This window comes from Aureobasidium pullulans (assembly GCF_000721785.1).
Source record: "Aureobasidium pullulans EXF-150 unplaced genomic scaffold scaffold_21, whole genome shotgun sequence".
Taxonomy (NCBI): domain Eukaryota; kingdom Fungi; phylum Ascomycota; class Dothideomycetes; order Dothideales; family Saccotheciaceae; genus Aureobasidium; species Aureobasidium pullulans.
In genome coordinates, this window is record NW_021941041.1 from 114,927 (window position 1) to 136,398 (window position 21,472).

General features: G+C 50.2%; 7 protein-coding genes across 7 annotated transcripts; 2 read left to right on the top strand and 5 right to left on the bottom strand.

Moving 5' to 3' along the window:
* Window positions 1–126: 126 nt before the first annotated feature.
* Window positions 127–4,291, bottom strand: M438DRAFT_338364 (uncharacterized protein; the record flags this gene model as incomplete). Its single annotated transcript, XM_029904110.1, has 3 exons — window positions 127–3,438; window positions 3,485–3,702; window positions 3,748–4,291. 3 exons carry the CDS (start codon window positions 4,289–4,291, stop codon window positions 127–129), a joined length of 4,074 nt encoding a protein of 1,357 aa, XP_029757167.1.
* Window positions 4,292–5,501: 1,210 nt separating this feature from the next.
* Window positions 5,502–8,664, bottom strand: M438DRAFT_303173 (beta-galactosidase). Its single transcript, XM_029902150.1, has one exon. The coding sequence runs from the start codon at window positions 8,245–8,247 to the stop codon at window positions 5,551–5,553; it is 2,697 nt and encodes an 898-aa protein (XP_029757168.1). The 5' UTR covers window positions 8,248–8,664; the 3' UTR covers window positions 5,502–5,550.
* A 227-nt stretch (window positions 8,665–8,891) lies between these two features.
* Window positions 8,892–10,338, bottom strand: M438DRAFT_399459 (uncharacterized protein). The gene is made up of 2 exons (XM_029909415.1): window positions 9,987–10,338; window positions 8,892–9,935 (listed from the first exon to the last, which is right to left on the bottom strand). Exons 1-2 carry the CDS (start codon window positions 10,200–10,202, stop codon window positions 9,081–9,083), a joined length of 1,071 nt encoding a protein of 356 aa, XP_029757169.1. The 5' UTR covers window positions 10,203–10,338; the 3' UTR covers window positions 8,892–9,080.
* A 1,128-nt stretch (window positions 10,339–11,466) lies between these two features.
* On the top strand, window positions 11,467–13,086 carry M438DRAFT_348362 (uncharacterized protein). The gene has a single exon (XM_029906129.1). The coding sequence runs from the start codon at window positions 11,590–11,592 to the stop codon at window positions 13,009–13,011; it is 1,422 nt and encodes a 473-aa protein (XP_029757170.1). The 5' UTR covers window positions 11,467–11,589; the 3' UTR covers window positions 13,012–13,086.
* A 150-nt stretch (window positions 13,087–13,236) lies between these two features.
* M438DRAFT_399461 (uncharacterized protein) lies at window positions 13,237–15,473 on the bottom strand. Its single transcript, XM_029909416.1, has 2 exons — window positions 14,905–15,473; window positions 13,237–14,843 (listed from the first exon to the last, which is right to left on the bottom strand). The coding sequence occupies exons 1-2, from the start codon at window positions 15,088–15,090 to the stop codon at window positions 13,539–13,541; spliced, it is 1,491 nt and encodes a 496-aa protein (XP_029757171.1). The 5' UTR covers window positions 15,091–15,473; the 3' UTR covers window positions 13,237–13,538.
* Window positions 15,474–16,065: 592 nt separating this feature from the next.
* On the bottom strand, window positions 16,066–20,181 carry M438DRAFT_348364 (uncharacterized protein). The gene is made up of 2 exons (XM_029906130.1): window positions 20,111–20,181; window positions 16,066–19,816 (listed from the first exon to the last, which is right to left on the bottom strand). The coding sequence occupies exon 2, from the start codon at window positions 19,781–19,783 to the stop codon at window positions 16,397–16,399; it is 3,387 nt and encodes a 1,128-aa protein (XP_029757172.1). The 5' UTR covers window positions 19,784–19,816; window positions 20,111–20,181; the 3' UTR covers window positions 16,066–16,396.
* M438DRAFT_100163 (uncharacterized protein) lies at window positions 20,029–20,889 on the top strand. The gene is made up of 2 exons (XM_029898625.1): window positions 20,029–20,250; window positions 20,306–20,889. Exon 2 carries the CDS (start codon window positions 20,329–20,331, stop codon window positions 20,803–20,805), a length of 477 nt encoding a protein of 158 aa, XP_029757173.1. The 5' UTR covers window positions 20,029–20,250; window positions 20,306–20,328; the 3' UTR covers window positions 20,806–20,889.
* The last annotated feature ends 583 nt before the right edge of the window (window positions 20,890–21,472 follow it).

Sequence of the window (21,472 nt, forward strand, 5' to 3'; positions counted from 1 at the left end):
GTTACATAGCAAACACACATTAATACAGATCTTATAACGAAGAAAGCTAAGACTGTGCTAGAACAAAAATCCGTTTCCTCAATCCATCTCATCCCAGTCCTGTTCAACAATTTCGTGTCACAGTGATCACTGATTCGGCACGTGGCTCTTGTCAATCCCAAAGTACTTGTCTGGAGTACTCTCGGTTCCCTCCTCACCATCGATTACGAACCTGTCATGCCATCCCAAGCTGACCCCATAGTCTCCACATACCTCTCTGCCGTTGACATCCTGCCTAGGCATCTCCTTCGACGCCCCCTCGGCCCACAAAGAGCTGTCGGCAAACAAACTGGCCATTCCAGCAATCGCGCAAGGGTTGTGCGGAAGCACTTCTTTGGTGTCCATGAAGATCCAGGTCAGGATAGCGCATGCCGCCATGATGGCCAAGATAATCTGCAAGACGGTTTTGGACGGCTCGTGCTGAAGGACTCGCCATTCGGTCATTGCTTCAATGGTGGCTTGGATGATCACTGGAGTTTGGAGATCCTGCTTCATGCCGGAAAAGACTTGTGCCATGTACATGCCATACACACGCTGAGTGGCTTGTGAGAACGCCTCGATGTTGCCATCACCTATCATGTCGTCGAGTGGAGTCGGTGCTACATCCTTGGTGCCGTTTACGACCATTTGGTAGAATCGGCTCACATGAAAGGTTTTGGTTGAGATTGGCCCTGCTGTGACGCATCTTTGACTGGAATCCCAAGCGTCGAATTGAAATCCAACTTGCCAAGTTTTGACAGAGCCGTTATGTGTAGTGTCAACTACATTCGTAGTGACGCCTTCAAGAACAACGGGTGGGGCTTGAGGGTCGAGTTCCATGGCAGGATACAGCAAGGTCGTGTTGACTTGAACTTCGTCAACGACCTGTCTGCACGACAAGGCGGTGAAGTCAAGCTGGTAGTCACCGATTTCTGGTAACGGCGACCATTTCGCAATGTAGAAAGCCAGTGATGGGCACTCTTCGCCGTTATCAGACTCTCTGGAACCACCGGCGAGACGATCGGGGGTGATAGTGACGTTGATTGCGCTGTTGGCTGGTTGGAAAATGTGCACGTTTGTAATTTGCGCCACATATGTTTCCTCGTCGTAGACGCTAAATGTGAGGTTCATGGTGAGCATGTTAGGCATGCGATGTCCAAGACAAGTGTTCAGCACGTTCACCGGTACTCTGATGTCAAGTGTGGAGGGACCAGTTCTACTGAACTGTTCAAATTTGGGAGCAGAGAACACGGTACGATTCGAAGTGGGAACACAATCCAGCCTGGACTTGACACCTGGCAAGATCGCATTGAGTCGAGCGTTCAGGCCGGCAGAGGTGTTTGTGAAGGGTAAGTTTTGATGCTCGATGCCGACTTTGGGTAAAGCAACATCTCCATAGGTCCAAAGCGGATAAGATGCATTGTGGTCCCAGATTTGTATAAGTCTCAGTCCTGCATCATCATCGTTCCCCTGCCAGCTTCGAGGCCAAGTCAAGTTGAATGTTGTTGTCTTGCTAGTGGAAATTGGATAGACCATAGACGTTTGTTCCAATCTGTATAGACCTGACACGATGATAGTGAGGAAAGGACTGAGAAGTGCAGTCAAGCTTACAAACACAACAGCCCAATATTTGCGTTTGACTGCAGAGATCAACGCAAGAAACGAGATTCGGGCATATACTTGGTATCCTAAGGTGTCGGGGGAGCAGCCTTGCAGTGTGTCGTAAGAGTTATCGTCGCTCTTCCGTAGCCACGAAGGTAGCCATGTTGTCTTCTTAGATTGGGTTTTTGTCTCTGACTTGTGCGCGTTTTTGAGCGGAACGAAAGGTGCGAAGACATTGACCACATCTTCAAGACCCCCAAACAATAGCTTGGTAGAGACCATGATGGCAGCTGGCAGGTATTGGGTGGCATAGTTCGCAATCTCAAAATTGCGCTGTTTTGAGTTTGGTAACCTGACGAAGCCATGGTGATCGTTTGACTTGGCTTGGAGAAATTGTAGTACGGCGATACAAGCTAATGGTAGCAAGATGACTGCGACTTTGGTTGCGAGCTTAGTGCCCCAGGGATGCCACCACGAAATAGAACGAGACGTTTCTTGTGTCTCTCGAGCAGATTCCATGGCTGAAGGCTGCTTACTGGCTTCCACAACGAAAGGGTGCAAGATGCCATGTCCAGTCTTTTCAAATGAGAAATTATAACCCGTTAATCTCTGCTGTGTGTCTGCATCGGATAGATGACCGCAGCCTTGCAGCGATGCTCTGAGAGACGTGCTGGGCATGCATATACTGAGGATCTCGGCAGCACTAGCCGGCCGACGCTGCACAACATTCCATGGCCGAACAAAGATCAGCACCACGCAAAGACTGCATATCAGCCCAAACGCGACACTCATCAAGGTGGCAGAGACGCGGTCGACAACAAGTCTTTGCTGTCGAGAGGTTGCTTGTCCAGACACTTGACGGTCCCGAGGCACGAGCAAGCCTTCTGCTATGGTCTGCACACCAATCGCACTGAAGACTTGTGTCGCTCTTTGCGTCATGATATCGGCATTCAAAAATGGTCGAAGCATTGAGTCTGAATTGTCACGGCCTTGGAGTAAGGTCATCAGATTGAACATCCTAGAATCACTGGCTTGGGCTTCCGTGATTGTTTCAGAATTGTGCAGCGGTAGGAAGGCGCAAGTAGAGTTGTAGATCGCATTGTTCAGCTTCATCCGTTGTTCGGCATTGAATGGGTAATTTGAAGCTCCAACTTGCGTAAGCAAGCTCACTTCGTCCTCAAGATCCGTTGCAGTAGTTTTGTACTCAACTTCGAAGAGACCCAGAGTATAACCAGGTCGACAGATAATCGCACTTGAGTTCGTGATTTCCAAATTTCGGTTCGACATAGTGAGAAACATCATAAGTCGTTCATCGTCTACTCCTTGATTCTCACACTGGAACAGGGAACTGTTTGACACGAAGTTTTCTGCCGGCAAATCGGGTAAGAAATCATAGAGCTGGGTGGGATCCATCCGAGGCATGTTCGAGACGGAGATTGTACACGATCGTGACTCTATAGTGGCATTGAAGTTGGAGTCTTGATTTGGTGACTTTCCGGACCGAGGGGTTATTCTCATTGTAGCAACCTCGCACGTGAGACCGACCATGAACGCATTGAGGGATGTCTTCAGCATGTATTCTGAGGGCAGCCGAACATTGTCCGGTATTATGAACGATTGTATAGTCGCCGTTTCTGTGGTCCAGTTCGGATACGGCTGTTGGTTCGTATGGATTCCGGTAATTGTCTCGCCAGCATTCGTATTTGCTAGAATATCTTGGATTTTGTCGATCTGGAAGTCGTTGGTGAGGAGGATATTCAAAGACGAAGTCGTAACAGTTGCGGGTCTAGTGAGCAGTAGACCAGTAGAAACAACGATCTTCAGACTTTAGCTTGTGTCTGAACATGAGAATGGAACATCTTACAGATAACTTGAGGAGTATTGAACCAATTCCGGTACAGAGGACTGCCCAGTCTCCAAGTCTTAATGCTTGGTATAGAGCGACAGGCTGGAAAGCGAAAAGATAGTCGAGGCAAACCGTGCGGTTCGCCGGAGCAACTTGTCGTGACATCGAGTGCCAGGGAGCAAGCAGTTTACAAGAGCGATCTAGCTGAGACCATAAAATCACTACGATCGTGATGACTGCGAGCGTTAGCTTAGTCGCGGACCTGAAGCATGTCTTCTTACCTGCTGTCGGACCGTACCTCCAGGTATAATGGTTGGTACCGGTGTGATGGCCGAGACCATTTCGTGACTCCGACATGAGGTAAAGAGTTACCACTGATATCATACAAGCCAAGGTAATGAATGCAAAGGCTAAAATTGCTGGTTTCCGTAACCAAATTGGGTTCCAGCATTGCAAGTCAGTGGGGTGTTCGTGAACCAAGAGGATTGGCTTTTCGGGTGAGATCTCGGTCGAGGCTGTCTGGCCATGATCCGCAGACGGCTTTACTGCGTTGTCTTGCGAGTTAATGGTCTGCTCTGGGTTCGTACTGGACTGCGCTTGATAGTCGTCGTCCACAAGATCACTTGGAATCAGATGGTCGCGAATTTGCTCGTCTTGGTCAACGGTGTCGCGCGAACTCGGGGATACAGTAGAAGGCCTTTCTGATACTGCCGAAGACCAACTTCGGGAGATAGAAATTGTCCTGTGGCTCTGTGGGTATGGGTCAAGGGTAACATCTGACCTCTCGGCTGTTCCAGGGACGGCCTTCCGGTTAGCTGGATCCATGCCGACGTTAGAAGTTATATAATAACCTTCTAGAAAATAACATCATCCAGATGGGAACACAAGACTCGAGTAAGGAACGGCATCGCTTTTGAAGTTTTGATGGAGCATCGAGACCACTCTCTTTCTGCTTCGCTGTCAGCTCAGCCGTATACAAGTTTACCTTGCACAATATAGCTTGGCGGCGCGTATACCATACTTGACATTGGTCATGACGAGAATAGCTGCGGTGTACCAGAGACTTCAGACTGTAAGGATGCAGCGACAACGCCGCCAGAGGAAGTCAGGCATCCGCCAAGTCGGAATATACTGTAATATCCAATCATATTTCGCGTTACTGTTGGAGAATGCTGTGAAAGCATGTCAAAAAGGCTGAGTCCCGAGCCATTGGTTTGCCTGCATGATCACTGGTGTGTTTTTTGGAGGCTAAGCAAGGCTGGGGTTGGTCTGTCGGCTGCGTGCATCATGCAGACGAATTTCCACCTATAGGCAGATTCCATAGTATCTTTGTCGCAAAAATTGAGATGTATCAAGCCCACGATGCGAAAGTATGAGGGTGTCGCGAGATGTAATGATTGCGCGGAGCGACGGCGTGAGCTGTAGTGTGTTGAAAATGGAAGCAACGCCACGAGGGTGAGATGCTTTCAACGCATCGCGGGCGGTCTTTCGTGCTTGCCAGATTGTTTGTGGATTATGGTTCTAGGCTTCTTGGAAACAGGCACATACGGCCACAGTCAGCTGAAAACTGGGCATCCCGTCCGCTCTGCCATACATAAGCAGTTGAACGGCAGATTAGTACTACGGTGGGTGACCACGTGGGAATCCCTGCTGCTGTATGTTTTGCTTTTCGTTCTTGCTATACATCATTGCTATATATCATTGCTTATTCTATCCGGTTTAAAAGCACCTTGAGTGTTGCATGTTTTTGCTTTTGCTTGCCGAGAATAGGAACTCGCAATGTCTTTCCTTCGGCCCTTCCCGGTACTCTGAGGACTTTCATCTATCATATTAGCACCGGCAGTCTATCCCTTGTCGCCTGCAGAAAGATGACTTGATACATCGATGTCTTGCGACTGACATGGACATCTCAGAGAGAATGGGGGACCCAATGGTGAACTATGTCTGGAGTAGAAAATATCTGGCGACGCAATAGACAATCTGTTGTAACTTGTTGGGTAGCGAGGTATGCAGTGGGACATGGTAACAACAAAAGCTATGGCCGACTCCAAGGTAACTCGAAGTCCAAAGGTGTATTTCTATGCCTAGGTCAATAAATTCAATGTGATTTCGCCTGAGGTGAGGCCCTCGCTCTTCGCAACAACCGAGATCGTTCCATTCCTCTTCGACGCCTTTACGATTGCCAAAGCCTTCCCACTAAATGCCTTCCTGTTCGTACTGGTGAATGCGACGAGGTCTGCTGGATCACCATTGTCTGTTGCAATAATCCCACCACTGCCAGAAACAGAAAACTCGATCTCGGGATTCGCTGTGGGCACCACTGACCCCTGTGAGTCGAGCACATCCGCAGTGATGTATGAAAGATCAACACCGTCAGCAGAAATTGATTGACGGTCTGCAGTCAGCCTCAAAGACACGGCAGGCCCAGTTGTACGAACGGTTGCTTCTGCCCAGAGTTTTCCAGCCTTGTACGATTCCACATGGAGTTCACCGGGTTCGTAGGTAATTTTGTCCCACCTCAGACGATACTCGTATTGATCCAAGTGTTGTCTTCCCATTGATACGTTGTTCAGAAACAACTCGGCCTCATCACCACTGGTGAAGACATGGACTGGTGTTACTTGCCCTTCTCGGCCAGCCCAATTCCAGTGAGGTAGTATATGAACCATGGGAAGATCTGGACGCCATCTTGCCTGATACAGGTAGAAGCGGTCCTTCTTGAAGCCAGCGAGATCGATGATACCAGAATAAGAGCTTCTGGACGTGTAATATGGAGTCGGTTCTCCAATATAATCAAATCCTGTCCAGACGAACTCTCCACCGACGTAGGTATTCTGATCTTGTGTTGCAAACACCTTGTCGGGAGAAGACCCGAAGTTGGCCGAATACAGCTCGTACGCACTGACCTGTGCCAGAGTTGTATTACCCCCAGAACTATCGTTTACGGGAGCGCCTCCGTCGTCAGTTACTGGGAAGAAATATGTCCCTCGTGTGCTGACTGTTGATGCTGACTCGCTGGTCCAAATGAGCTTGTCGGGTTGGTCTTCATGGAACAAGGGGTAAGCAGGCTTAGTGGTGATGCCCTTTGTGACTGCATAATTCGGAGTATCTCGTATTCCTTCGCCTTGATAGTTGATGCTCAGCACATCCAGGATATCTGGGAAAGGAGCGCCGTTGTTTCCAGGCTGAGCGAAATTCATAGAAGCCGTTACAGGCCTTGTTGGATCTTCGTCATGAGCAATGGCGTAAAGGGTGGTGGCAATTTCTGTGAGTTCCTGTGTGTAATTCTGCTCGCCGACCTCGTTGCCAATACTCCATACCATGATGGAAGGATGATTGGCGTCACGACGGATCATGGCACGAAGGTCCTGCTCGTGCCAGTCAGAGAAGATGAGATGAAAATCGTTGGCAGTCTTGTTGCGCTCCCAGGAGTCGAACACTTCATCAAAGACCAGAAAGCCCATTTTGTCCGTCAGGTCAAGCAGCTCGCTAGCTGGTGGGTTATGTGCCATACGAATGGCGTTCACACCCAATTCACGAAGAATCTCGAGTTTCCTCTCCGCAGCTCTGACGTTGAATGCTGCACCCAACGCCCCGAGATCGTGATGCTCGTTCACGCCTTGTACTCGAACTCGCTCGCCATTGACTCGCAGACCGTCATCGCCGGTGTATTCGAACTTCCTAATTCCAAAGCGTGTCTCATATACGTCGACCTGAATGCCAGCCTCGTTGAGTAGTCTGGTCACACCGATGTATGTGTTCGGGGTTTGCGTTGGTGGGGGACCCCAAAGCTGTGGTGAGCTCAATAGCAGGGTTTGATTTATGCTTGTTTTGTCGTTTGCTTCGATTTCCACCGTTGTGGCTGGAAAGGATGCGGCCATGCGTCCTTGCTGACCAGTGACGGTATTTGATCGATATATCTCGGTGACAACGCTAACCTTTGATGTGTAGTTCGCAGTGTTCCCTAGCGAGAGCTGAAGATCGATGACGGCAGAATCGTCTGAAACGTCTCTTGTGGTGAACCGCGTACCCCATTGGTTGACATGAGTGTGTTCCGTCTTGGTGAGCCAAACATCGCGGTAAAGTCCACCGCCAGGATACCAACGAGCAGAATCGACTGGATTGTCTAATCGAATAGCAATCTGATTGTCTTGACCAAACTGGAGATGAGGAGTGAGGTCGAGTTGGAAAGAATTATAAGGATAAGGCCAGCCTCCAATCAGTTTACCATTTAGCCAGACCATCGCATACGACATAGCACCGCCGAGCTCGAGCTGAATTTGTTTGTTCTTGTCGTCATTCGAGATATGCAGCTTACGTCGATACCAGCCTACACCGAAGACTGGGAGACGTCCCATGCCACCTCCTACGATCGCTTCTCCATCGGGCTCCGTATAGAAAGGCCCTGCTATCGCCCAGTCGTGAGGCAGGGTGACAGAGGTCCAGCACTGGTCATCGAAGTCGTTCTGTACGAATGTGACGTTGCTGCCAGGGTTGCCTTCAGGTCTTTGATAATGCTTTGAGCTATCTTTGATAAAATCATTTCCGGATGGCAGAATCCAAGGTTTCAAAATGGAAACGTCTGTCAGATTCTCCAGATCTTGTCGGTAATCGTATATTAAGCCATCCGGATTCTCTTCCCATCGACGAAATTTCCAGTCAGAATTGAGATTGATCTGCTCACGACCGAGCCGATATTTGGGCTGAGCGTTGTGAGGAGATGCATTGACCTGGTAGATAAGAGCAGGGAGCAGAAGCCCACAGATGGTGAAGAAAAACATCGAAAAGGATGGGTGGCTTGACAAAATAGTCAACTTCCACCCATTAAATACTCTAACGTCGTTATATGCGGTGTCAGATGCTCATTGAAGCACATCATCGCGACCAGGTCCGATGGTTTTACATGACTCCATTTCTCCGTCTGGGTATCAGGCTAAAGCAATGGCTATTCTCCAGATGGCAAAGAGAATCGGTGATACGTGCAGAGAGGTGAGGGGTATGTAAGTTTATGCAACCGATCACGAGAGAATATCAGACTCCTTTAAGAAAGGAAGAGCAAGGATCTTCCGCATGTGCTGAACTCTGTGACGCATGTAGCTGTAGAGATGCACATTTCTCCCTGAATCAGAGGCAATTTTCGCAGAGAGCGTTTCGGTCAGCGTATAGCTGCGAGTGGGCGTATTGTACAGTACTACGGTTTAGATGGCTGCACTTACGATCGCAGGAGTTTGCTGAAGGTGACAGATCTTTTCATGGAGGAAGGATGTAATTAGGGCAGCGCGGGTAGATCCGATGTGTCGGCGTATCGCACCCCGACGGTCAAGCGGGGTACAGAGAGGAAGCCAACATGATGCCATCTTCAGAAAAGCATGAAGAAGCTCATACTGAGTAAACACCAAGAATAAAAAGAATTGTATAGGCTGCAAGTTGCTAATGTGTATTTCGTGCCTCTAGTTTGATTCTCTGTAGCTTGACTTTCTCCGGACTTTACTATGCCGTTTCGTAGTGTATCACTACTCGCCCGGATCTTTCTTGGGGGAAGCGGGTCAGAAGAACGTGGGAATGCAAAGATTAAGTAGTCATAAAGGTGATCTATCTATGAAGATGCTCGGAATCAAACTTTCCGTAGCTCTACACTCTCTTCTGATTCCCTGGCTTCCAATTCATTGAGCTTCTCGTACATGCCTCTATCATCGGCCTTCTCGGTACGCTGCTTGACTCTGTCCTTGCCCCAAGCATACACTGCACTACCGCCCAGAATGCAGACCATGGCCCAAATTCTACCCATGGTAACAGCTTCGCGAAGGATCAAGACGGCGAGCGCGCTTTGTGCGACTCCTCTAGCAGCGGTGACAATCATATGTGTTGTCGGGCTAGTGACGGAGATTTGCAGGAAGGTGGCCAGAGTCAACAGGAAACTTGCACCACCGGTAGCGACAGCAGTGTACAAGAAAGCATGGAGTTGACCAGAAGCGTCGGTGGCAGCGACGGCGTTTGCGACATCCAGATCCATGGCACTGTTGTAGAGGCCAGAAAATACAGTGTATTCGCCAGAGATGATGAAGAGAGGCAAGTAGCAGGCCAGAGCCATGCAATTTGTCATCCATACCATCTGCCACATACCCTCATCACCTTTTGTGAGGAAACGCTTGACGACCACACTCTCAACAGCGGTAGTGAAGCTGGATCCGACACCTAGTAATAGACCCTTGATACTCGTGAGCATAGCGCCCAAGTCGGTAATCATGCCAGTGGCGAAGCCCATCATGATCATGCCGCATCCGAAGAGCGAGAGCGGAGGGTTGTATGGTCGCGGGTGGAGGAAGAAGTGTGACAAGAGCAGGGTGAAAGGCAGAAGTAGGCCTCTTGCGATCTGGTATAGGGAGGCATCGACACTAGCCAGGCAGAACGTCTTTGCGAGAATGCCGACGAGGCGTGCGAGCATCAGGGGGATCAATCCTTTCCAGGCCTGGATCTTGTTAGCAAGAATTCCTCAATCATGATGAGAGATTTTGCTTACAGATAGAGGGCGACTGAACTTAATCCATCCTAGAGGCTTTCCAACAAGTGTGAGAAGCACCACTTGGACAAACGTTTGCAACGCAAGCAAGGTAACAGGTGCTTCAATGCCATTCAGGGCAGACTTTGAAATCAGCGTCACCGAGACAGCACAGCTCGAGTGGAACAACACTGTCAAAGCAACCTTCGTTCTTGAGGGTGATGGTGATTCAGACATCTTTGCGATTGATCGAATTACTTTACAAGGTTCTGGAGAGCCGAGGGAATCCTCTGCTTTTACTACCAGGTCTCAGTGTCACCGGTGTCAACCGGGACCAACACTCATTTCTCCTTTATCAATGCTCGTTCATGAGCGGCAAGTTGATCAAGGAGGAGCCGGTAGACTAAGCATGGTGAGAGTGGCGGAAATCCGACTCCGATCAAAGGATTGGTATGCCTACGGCGCATCCATGCAAAACTAGCCGAGACCATCATTAGAGCAGTGTCGTTGGGTGACTACTCACCATGCATCAGGGCACCTCAGGAGACTGGAAGCGTTCTACTTCCAAGCAGTACTAGACATGGCCGTTGACTGGGTGTACTCAAGTCCGTCTTGGCAGGCCCCAACTCTGAGGGCTCTTTTAGATTAGAAGATCGATTATCCTTTGTTTTTCGCCTATGCGGAAGGAAAACTGCTGAAACAGGACTCCCCTTGACACCTACCGCCTATCGACGTTAGATGTGTAGCATCATATGCGGCCATGCGAAATCGGCTTTTTGGTGAAGCCTTCTGATTTAAGCCCCTAAAGTGGGTCATATTGGACATTGTATGCAAGCGTTGGAAGATCGATTCGGATGGTGGTTGATCCACGAGTTTTATGACTCTGATTTTTTCAATAATCAGGTGGCGATGACGGACGTAGAAGTTGTCAACCAGTTTATTGGGTATTTCTGGTGTTTTTCCGTCAAACAGAGGACAAGATCTACCACGCTCGCATCCTTGAATAGCATGGTTTTGGCCTGATGGCCCGGGACTGCGAAGTGCAGGAAGAGGAAGGGACGGGCGGAGGTCGAGAGCTTGAGAGGCTTGGCATCGGCGAGTCACTCTGCCGCAGCCACCCGTTTAGGAGTTCTTCCACCACCGTCATTTTACTTTCCCATGCACCTACTTTGCATCTCAGTGCATCAACTCAACTTCAAACTACACGTCTTGGCTCAGCCTATCTCGCCTGTCCGAATCAATGATATTGCATCCGCTGAAACGCGATGGCGAACAGCTTCGCACAGGAAGACCAAGGTCCCCTATATCTCTGTTGTGGATCTTCGGCAATAAAATCAGGCACCATGTGCCTGAGCGTAAACAGCGGACAACGGTCACACACACGACCGTTTCTTGGCTCATCAGCATCCACCATGTATGATATCCAGATTTTCCGGCTCCAACGTCTTTACTCGGCATCATGCCTGTTTCAGTTGTATATTGTTGTATGTTCGGCTGCAGGGATTGCCATGATTTAGGGGAAGGTGAGTCGAAAAGGAGCGGCGTGGACAGTAAAAGACGGCCGTCGGAGCAGGTAGGTGATACATCCATCTTGTCTTGATACACATCTTCCAACCAAAGCAAAATGCCTGTCCCAAGTCGATGCGCGTATATCGCCGTGGTGGTGGCGTTGTTCATCTGCTTGATTGCACTCTTCCAGACTGGCACAGTATCATCACCTTCATCATTACACCTTGACGATGTCACGGACTTCGTCTCATCACCATTCTCATCATACAAAGATGAGGCTCAGAATAACAGCACACAACAAGCAGCATCATCGACAACCTCAGCATCAGCAGTAGCTTCGTCAACAGTGCCTGCTGTTGTCTCGAACGTCCCAATCTCATATGACAAGACAACGCCTCCTTCGACGGGCTGCGAGGCTGTAGTCAATGCCGCTCAGCAAAAGCTCATCTCAGAATACCAACAACTTCTTAAGGGCATTCGCTACGTCAACATCTGGGGTTACCTCGAGACCGAGAACAAGGGCGATGCCGCCATCTGGTCGGCTCAACAGATTTTGCTGAGTATGATGGGCATCGAGACCATGGAAGCATGCCGCTTCATGGACAAGGGCTGCAACATGACCAAGTTCACCCAAGCACTCGACGACCACAAGCCTAACTCGGCCATCATCATGGCAGGCGGTGGCAACTTCAACGACTACTACTGGGAGGACCAACCGTCAAGAATCGAGATGATCAAGCACTTCACCCAAACGCCCATCCGCGCCTTCCCTCAGAGCATCCATATGACCCACGACGACCGCATCAATCGTACCAAAGCCGCCTTCCTGTCTCACCCCAATTTGCAACTCGCTGCTCGCGATGCACCCAGCTATCAATGGCTCGAGGAGACCTTCGAAGGCGAGAAAGTATCGACCGACATTGCCATCGCCGACAGCATTGGCCAAGGAGAAGTCAAGACAGTCCTGACACCCGACATCGCCTTCATGTGGGGATCTCGCCCTGACTTCCGCGTCAACACCCCCAAAGAATACGACGTTCTGATCCTCGCCCGCGACGACAAGGAGATCTCCGCCGGAAACTCAAAGTCCATCCCCTTCGGTCACGGCAACCTCGACCTCGGCGGTAGCATCGGCAACGTCAGCTACTGGAAGGTAGACTGGAAATTCACACCTACTCCTTCGATTGACGGTGATCACCGCGAGACTGGCAAGAACCAGCGCGCATGGGCAAAGGCAACAGAAGGATTCAGAATGTTGGGAGCTGCCAACTTTGTCATCACAGATCGTCTGCATGGTCACATTCTGAGCACCTTGATTGGCACACCGCATGTGGTTATGGACTCGAAGTTGGGCAAGAACATCAACTACCATGACACATGGACCAAGGACTGTGCTTGCACGAGAGTGGCAGAAGACATCGATGAGGCACAAGAGTTTGCAAAGATGTTCTTCGAGAAGGAGAAGGAAGAGGGCAGGTGGAATGGTGAGTTGGTCCACGGCGCAGAGTCTGAGCAGGAGGCAGATGGTTCAGAGTAAAACTTCATTATACCCATTTAATTCTTTATTCATTTTTGTTATTCTTCAACACACATATCTCCCTCTTGTCCATCAGTGGTGCTGTCGAATCCTGCTTGTTGGTGTTGTCTTGGGTGTTTGTCTCAGGGGTGAACAGAATCGATTCTGATATCGATCGCGCTCTCCTATTGATCACCTGCACCTTCCTTCAAAGTACTCAGTACTCCTGAATTGCGCTTTCCATTTTATAATTCTCAGCCATGATTGTCCTTTGAGGTGTGTAGGATCATGTTTTCTTGGCTGTGGCATTTGGGTTTCCGATTTGTCTTTTTATGCTTCGCTGCTTCCCTCCCGTCTTTGCATATGCACCCCTGAACTTCAATGTCTTGTTTATGCCATACCCCATGTCGGTGTTTCTGCAATCGGAACAGTAAGCAGCCAACAGTTCTTTTTTTCGAAACAGTCAGATAGGTGATTTCAAGATTTCGGTTCACGCAAGGGGATTGGAAAAGGAAGATAATATAAACAATAAAGAAAGAAAAAAGAATCTAGTCGTCTTCTCCCTCGGAGCCAGCACAGTACATCTGGATGATGCCGGTTTCTAGCCACTCCCCTACCCTTCTCACGTTGCCGTCGATGATTCTCTGGGCGTTGTCTTTGGCGTGTTGGCTCTTTTGTTCTCTTTCCTTGGCACTGGCCGCCAACATCCTGCCAACAACATCAAATTCATTCTCTCCATCCTCCTGCAACCACACACTTTCCTCCTCCACATATGCATAAGCCTCCAATAATCTTCTATCCGCAACCAGCGGTGTGCCGGCGATCAAAGAAGCAGGTACGGACGAAGAAGCCTTGCGGTCCAAATACTCGGGGCTCGCAAACCCAGGCAACACAGCAGAAACCTTCGACAACAACGCATAGAAATCCGTATAACTCAACCCTTGATCGAAGAAAACATGCGCTTTCACATTTTCTGGGACTTCGGGTCGGTTGCCCTGACCGAGTAAATGCATGGAAACATTTCTTTCCGCCTCTGCCAAAAAGTTGCCCAGGCGCTCGAAAATATGCTTGTAATCTCTGCGGTGAGGATCGTAGTCACCTTGCATGGCGAAACTCAAGCCTTGCATTGCTTTCTCTGATATGGTGATGTTGGGCGCGACGACTGGGAAAATAGGCACGAAGACACGGATGGGAGGGGATGGAGGGTTATCCCAAGGCTGGCTGTCGTTGGAATCCCAAGCTGCGATTGTGTTGGAGAGGAAAGTCGCCGTGTGTGGTGAGAGTGTCCAGAAATCAATCATGCCTGCGTCGACCCAAGGGCGGATGTCGGATTTGCGCTGTTCTTCGGCCCAGTGGTCCGAGTGGTGGACTATACAGATGAGGCGGGTTTTACCTTGTTCCAGGAGAGCTTCGAGACGTTTGGGTGCTTGACGGAGAGCTAATTCGCATGTTGTAAGTACCAAGAAGTCGGGAATTGTGGTGTGTTTGTCTGTGCCCATGAAATCGTCAGGGTGGAGTGGACCGGCATAGTCGAGACCGAAAGCGTGGAAGATCTTTTCGCTGCCGAAGCGGGGTTCTTGTTGGTAGAGTGTCAGATTGACGTTTGGTTGCGAGGCGAGCGAGTGGACGAGGGCGGCATCGACTTCATCGTGAGCGCGTACAGTTTCGAGGATGGCGACTTGAATGATCTCGGGTACGTTGTCGCAAGTTCCTTGCGCGACTTCTGCTTCTTGGTCTTCTGGTGTTTTGTTCCAGATGCCGTTCTCAATTGCCGCGTCGGTTCCGTCGTGGGTCTTCCACCATTTGTTGAGTTGTTCTTGTCGTAGCGAGGAGGTTGTGGTATCAGGGGAGAACTGTGGTGGAGTACGATTAGTCCCCGGACAGCTTCAGAGCAGCAGGAGAAACAAGACTTACAGCGAGGAATGCGAAAACCAGCAGCACAGAGACGATCGAACCAGCGATAATCTTCTGCTTCATGCGCGAGCCTTTCGTCCTCAAAGCATCCAGGGCACCTCCCAGCGATTCGATCTGATGGAATTTGGTCTCATCGCTGTAGCCCATCCTCTCCATAACACTGCCCTTTCTGAACGAGAAGCCCATCTTGTTTCCAATCCAAGCTCTTAAACCAAATAATATCTCTTTCTCACACGGTCGTCAAATCAGCACACCATTAAGTAAAGTCGTTTGTTGTATGTATATGTGTACCAAAAACCAAAGCAAAGGAAAGAAAGAGAAATCGATTCAGAGGAGAGAAACGAGGGAACAGGTACAATACTACCTTGGAGGATTGCCCAAGCACCTAGCACAGCTCCCTTATCCGTATCCTGACGGCTCGTATATTATCACTTACAATCTGCCACCAACATCTAACCACACGCCCTCCCTTAACCTAACGGAGCTTGAGCCTAACCCTTTCTCCCGCAGAGGGAAAACGCCCAACCATCATCAGTGGCTTTCAAGTCCGAAACCGACCACGCGAGCAACCCATGATGAGGGCAAAGAACAACACACAAACAAGGAGAGATTCCGGCAGAGGCAAGAACGTTGTGGCTATGCTAGAGTCTGCCATTCGCTGCCATTCGCTGGCAGAAAGGAGGTGAAGAGCCGTTGTTGGTCGGAACATTGACAGGGGCCCGCCGGTGTCAGCCCAGTCCAAAACCTTAAATGACACTATCATATCTCATCGCTAAACGAGGGGGATCATCTCCAATACTGTTGTCAATGACTCGCAAAGAAAAACCATTGTATAACGGTGTTATATTACTAGAGTTTCCTTGGGATTGTTGTGTCCATCAAATTTCGCCGCCCGAACGTCTGGAGGGCAAAAGGAGGGAGGAAGGGTTTTGTTGAATCATCGAAGGCGACGGCAGATGTGGAGAGAGCAGCGAGCCCCGAAGCCCTCGACCTCCTCCGATGGGGGGCTTGCTCGATTGCGGAAGTGGCGTATACCAAGTGATAAGGCACAACCCTGTCTCTGCATAATTTCTCCGATATAAACATAAACATCATCTCGTATCATTGATCAAGGCGTTTTTAGGTGTGGCTTGCGGCACTGTTTGGAAAGACGAAAGTAGGACTCGGTATCCGGATGAGCCGCAAAGTCATGAAGCAGAAAATACGAACTTCAATTGTGTCAAGAAACAAACGGACGCATGATGCAAGAAAAGGGTTGCCGGCATATGCACGATTGCATTTACAGATCTCGTATTCACTGGTCATCACCAACATTATCGCAACATCATACAAGGCAGAGAACAAGAAACAGTACTTCAGGTGGGAAAAAAGGAGTCGCTTGCGTGTTTTATACCACTATTCCCATATGCATAATCCGATCGATCAATAATGTGTGTTCTTTTTTCGCACTTTCTGTTTATTTGATTGTCCGTTCCCTTGCCATCCCCTGCGTTCAGGCAGATGCCATATCGTAAAGTTTGCACAACAGCTTCAATGCCACCTTGTCGGCGTCTGGTGACAGCAGAGCCCCAAGAACAGTCTCCCGCTGAGGAGCCGGATTACACCTTGCTATCCAGCTGGGCGTGGGCTTGTCATAATCATCAAACTCGTCCTGGTCTTCATCATCACTGCCATCACGAACACCATCACCTCGTGATTCTTCGTCATCAGAATTCGATCTGGCCTTTTCTGACGCTGGCAGTCCAGCCTTCTCCACCAAACGTGCCAACATACCTAGACCTCGATGTGTGATGAGTCCATAACTCTGCATATCAGGGTCTAGCTGTTGCATGTGAGGATGTCCAGGTTGGGGTCTCTGTGCTTGCGCACTACGGTCGACCGAGAGTACAAAGGCCATACGTAGTAGACCTCCAGGCCAGCGGTCATCAGATCCAAGCCAAGCACGAGCAAGATTCTTCTCGTCTGATTCGTCAGATGATTGCGCTGTCGGGAGCATCGATGCCAGAATGTCAGCAGCCAACATGCCTTGTGTTAGCAAAGCCTTTCTAGCTTCTACCATCTTGAGCTCCACGGTCGTTGAGAACACTCGTTTTGAGCGTTCAGGTAAGACAGAAATGCTCAAAGCAAAGGCCGAGGTAAGCAGATCTTCTGGTGGCACAGATTCAGAAGAGTTGGGTGTTTGTGAAGAAGAGAAGATGCTGCGGTACAAAGAACGATTGGGTTCTTGACGAGCCAGGAGTTTCGCAAGACAATCGACTGCCAGCGGGAGATGTCGTTGCGCCAAAGGTACATATGGGTTGAAATGTAGCGGAGAGTCGGAGGAGAGCTTGGGGGCTGGATGAGGAGCGAATGCCAAGATGAACTGAAGAATGTGAAGAGCATCGTCACGGTTGGGCAACTCCAGGATACCAGAGATATTAGAGAGGAAGGTAACGATATCCTTGTAAAAGTCGGCGACATTCCTCGAGTTGCGAAGGAAAGTGTTACGAGTGCCCAACAAACGGAGTGCGTTTGAGACAAAGTTGACAACAGGGCTGGCGGACAGAAGGCGGTGGTTTGCTTCGTTAAAGGAGAAATTCCGCAACAATGTCGTGACGCCAACGAGACGCTCGGCAGCACGATCTAACTCATACTCTTGGGTACCGACAGCCGGAACATCTTGCAGTGACTCGTTCTCGATGCGACACAGCCTGACAAGATCCTCGTAAGACGGCAAGTCGAGACCGTCCGATACTTCGGCAGCGCCATCTGCAAGGATATCGAGCTGGGCCTCTCCGCAATCAACCAGTACGTCTGTCAAGTCTTCACACTTCTCGAGATCCAATATAATACGGGGCTCGACGGAGATCATAATCAAGTTGTCCAAAGCGTGACGGGTCTCGGCGTGTATGCCAGACTGCAGACTCAATGTGAGAGCCCGGATGTCTATCAATCCCATCTCGTCGACCATTGGAACAGCGGGAACTAGTCTAGAGATCTCGCCGCCAAGTTTGGCCAGGGGTAGGATATCGTAACCGCCATAGTAGTCTAGGGTTCGTCGATGAGGCTCATATTCTGTTTCTTGGCCAGTAATGTGCTTCAACTCAGCAGCGCTAGCTTCACGCTTGATGCCTGGAGTTCCACCTGCTTCTGACTGAGCTTTGATGGCGGGTGATGCTGAGACTCGAGCTTCCTGGTCTGGTGGCGGTACCGAATCTATCTTACCGACACTTGAAGTACGGCGGAACTCGGCCAGGGCTGATTGCTGCAAAGCAGCTTGTGGAGTGGTCATCCCGTTAGCAGTAGGCGTAGGAGCAGGGCGCTGCATAGGTGTGGCTTGAGGGTTCATCATAGGCACAGGGGTCGAACGCTGCTGTTGCTGCTGCTGCTGCTGTTGTTGTTGTTGCTGTTGCTGAGCTTGTTGTTGTTGCAACTGCTGCTGCTGTTGCTGGGCCTGTATTTGTTGCTGTTGCATTTGCAATTGTTGTTGCTGCTGTTGCTGAGCTTGTTGCGCCTGCTGCGCTTGTTGTGCTTGCTGTTGTTGCGCCTGTTGCTGCTGCTGCTGCTGCTGCTGCTGTTGTTGCTGCTGCTGCTGAGCCTGTGCCATTTGCTGTTGCTGCTGTTGAGCCTTCTGCTGCATCTGCAACATCGTCTGCTGTTGGGCCGAGAGCGGATCGTTGGGACGACCAGGCGAGCTTTGAGCGGGACTCGGTGCGCCTAGGCCAGCCAACTGGCGGGCTTGTAGAGAAGCAGCTTGTTGACGTTGTTGCATGCGCGCTTGCATGAAGACGCGCTCATATTGGCCCAAGTGAGTATCGAACAATTGCTGCAGCTCATTTGCTGCTGTAGGGTATTGTTGAAGGTTGAAGCCGACCTTTTGGGCGATGGTAGGCCAGCCTGAGAACTGAGTGACGCGAGTGGAACCGCCATGTTGCAACACAATGACCCATATTATGTACAAAGGCAATGGTCGTCCGCAGATGGTCGGTTGGGGGTTGAAGGGTCTGTTATTCTGTTGGCAGAATTGTTGCAGCGATCGCATCCATTGTTCTTGCTTCTGTTGATTAGACTGCGCAGAAGGTTGTCCGGGAGCTGCCATGCCATTCGCGCCTCCAACACTGGCATTGGCGGCAGCAGCTGCGGGATTGAAGCCGGCTGCAGTCTGAGCAGCATTGGCGCGGACTTGAGCCATACTATTGGCCTGCAGGCGTTGTTGCTGTTGTTGCAAGCGTTGTTGGTAGAGTTTCTGCTGATATTGTTGCTGCATCTGAGGTACAGAGGTGATGCCTTGCGACATGTTCATGGCTGCAGAGGAAGACGGATTGAAGTTGTTCCCGCCGAACGACTGCTGTGGATTGAAGTTGCCGGGCTGCATCATGTTGTTTGAAGCGGTCGAAGGAGCCGGCGACATGGTCTGGGCGAAAGTAGCAGGCGAGGCTGTTGACATGCGCTGCGGTGGCTGCTGCGGCGGACGGAACTGCTGAGGCTGCATGGTTGGTGATGGCGTAGCATTGGCCGAGGCAGAGGTGTTCTGCTGCAGATGTTGGTAAGGAGTGGGCGGAGCTTGAAACGGTTGCTGCTGCTGTTGCTGGGGATTGAATGCGCCAAAGGGCGCGCCAGCCTGCATTGGGGTTTGCGATCGCGACATGTCTAGAGACTGTGACGGGGCATGCGGCGAGTGATGCATCTGGTCTTCCGAGGGTCGGGCGCGTTTTGAAGGTACGACGGGGTTAACGTTGTAGGTCTGTTGCGGCGCGCCAAAGGCTTGTTGCGGGTTGATGCTGCCATTCTGGGCAAACGAGTTGAGATCAATGTTTGAGGAATTGGGGTTCGCATAGAGCGACGACATGGATGGGTTCATGTAGACGCCATTGCTCTGACCGGGCCACGGCGCACTCATGGTCGAAGCTGGTTACAGCATGGGGCACACGCCCTATCGAGGTGGGTTAGCTAGATCCGACTGCGACGCGTCTGTACGCGACCGAGGGCATGTGAAGGATGATGGATGGCGACGCGATAGTGCTAGGGCCAAGACATTGATACGGGCGCTTGGGTGTGAAAGCGATGTTCGCGTTGCGATGACCTCTGTGGAGGTGGAGTTGGTGGTGGGTGTGTGACGGTGGTTGGGTGGGTGATGAGGTGTCTCGTTCTTCAGACCGGGGTAGGCCATGGGGAGCATTGGGCCTGGTCCGAATAGACCGAGCAGAGGTAGAATAAACAAACGTACCTAATGCAAAACAAAAAAGTCGGTCTGTCGAGTCGTTGGACACGCGCGTATTGATGCCTCGGAGTGCCTTCAGTCTGGAAAGAACCACCCGTCTGCCAGAGTCGCGCTTGCCTTCTCCTCAATTCTCGGCTTTGGGAACCGTAAGGCAAGTCCCGTGACTCCCTCCCCACGGGCTGTGCTGACCAACTTCAAAAGACACATCCTGGTCGATTTCCTGCATGAAATACTGCCATGATTTTACGAGTGGGAGTATGGGAAACGTAAAAGGACAAGGCAATGGCCAGGCCCGTAAAGGGCAAAAACATGACATCTTCGGGCAGGGGACACCGTGCCTTCCAGAGGCGCGCGGATCTTGTTCTTGGTTCGCGGACATGCAATCACACTGCAAGCTCCACAACGCACGACTAGTGATACACTACCCAATCTACTCTTTAGAATCCAAAAGGCCTTTCCGAAATTCAAATTGTCACGCCAGTCATCTCGCTGATTGTATATCTGGTCAAACCCTCTCTTGCCCTCCTTCCTTGCCAGCCCTCATTTTTCATCCTCCCAACAGCCCAAATCATGTACCGACGACATGTACCCCAGCTCTCCCAGCTCGAAACCCTTGGCACGAAATCCAAATCTGCTCGCTTGTCTCACATGCCACGCGCTGCTCTTTCCAAAACGCTCAAACATGCTGTCTTGATGAATGATTTGCATGTCTGATGAAGATGCTGAAAGTAGTGAGGGGTCGCTCCTACCAAACAGACTTTGCTTGACATCAGTGACCATCCACTTATTGAACTCTGAAAATTTCAGAAATCCTGCCAGCGATGCTGCATGACTACCTAGGCTGTTACGATCAAAAAATGACAACAGAATGTTCATCGCCGCCGGCCTTCTGGAATCTGGTTCCATTCACAGACAGATCTTTTGGAAGAAGCCACTACTTTCGAAGCCAAATCACTACGCGTCTTATCATGATCACCAGACCATCTCCATGCACAGGACAAACATGGTACCTTCCCACTCAACACTATTTTCCCTCAACAACAACTCGACAACATATTCGTGCAAAACACCCTCAAAGCTGGAAAATTCAAGTCTTCTCAGGATCTTCCAGTTTATCGATTCTGCACATTTCGACTCGACCCCCTTGCATTTCTTGAATGCGCCGTCAGTACATCCTACCACCCTTGGGATATCATATTGATTACTAGGTCCTTCAAGAGAACGAAACACCTCCCACTTACCCCTTATCCTGGAAACAACCCCACGAGCTCTTGGTGAATTACATGCTCGAAGTCAAATATCAATGCCTCCTCACGGTCTTTCTTGCACTTTAACAACCAATGCACACAAAGGACCAACTAACTAACC

Coding starts and splice junctions, on each gene's coding strand:
- M438DRAFT_348364 (XM_029906130.1), bottom strand. CDS start 19,783: ATGAGTGCGCCGTGGCCCGGTCAGAGCAATGGCGTCTACATGAACCCA.
- M438DRAFT_348362 (XM_029906129.1), top strand. CDS start 11,590: ATGCCTGTCCCAAGTCGATGCGCGTATATCGCCGTGGTGGTGGCGTTG.
- M438DRAFT_100163 (XM_029898625.1), top strand. CDS start 20,329: ATGAAATACTGCCATGATTTTACGAGTGGGAGTATGGGAAACGTAAAA.
- M438DRAFT_399461 (XM_029909416.1), bottom strand. CDS start 15,090: ATGGGCTTCTCGTTCAGAAAGGGCAGTGTTATGGAGAGGATGGGCTAC. Junction 14,844..14,904: donor TGGTTTTCGCATTCCTCGCT/GTAAGTCTTGTT, acceptor ACTCCACCACAG/TTCTCCCCTGATACCACAAC.
- M438DRAFT_303173 (XM_029902150.1), bottom strand. CDS start 8,247: ATGTTTTTCTTCACCATCTGTGGGCTTCTGCTCCCTGCTCTTATCTAC.
- M438DRAFT_399459 (XM_029909415.1), bottom strand. CDS start 10,202: ATGTCTGAATCACCATCACCCTCAAGAACGAAGGTTGCTTTGACAGTG. Junction 9,936..9,986: donor AGTTCAGTCGCCCTCTATCT/GTAAGCAAAATC, acceptor AACAAGATCCAG/GCCTGGAAAGGATTGATCCC.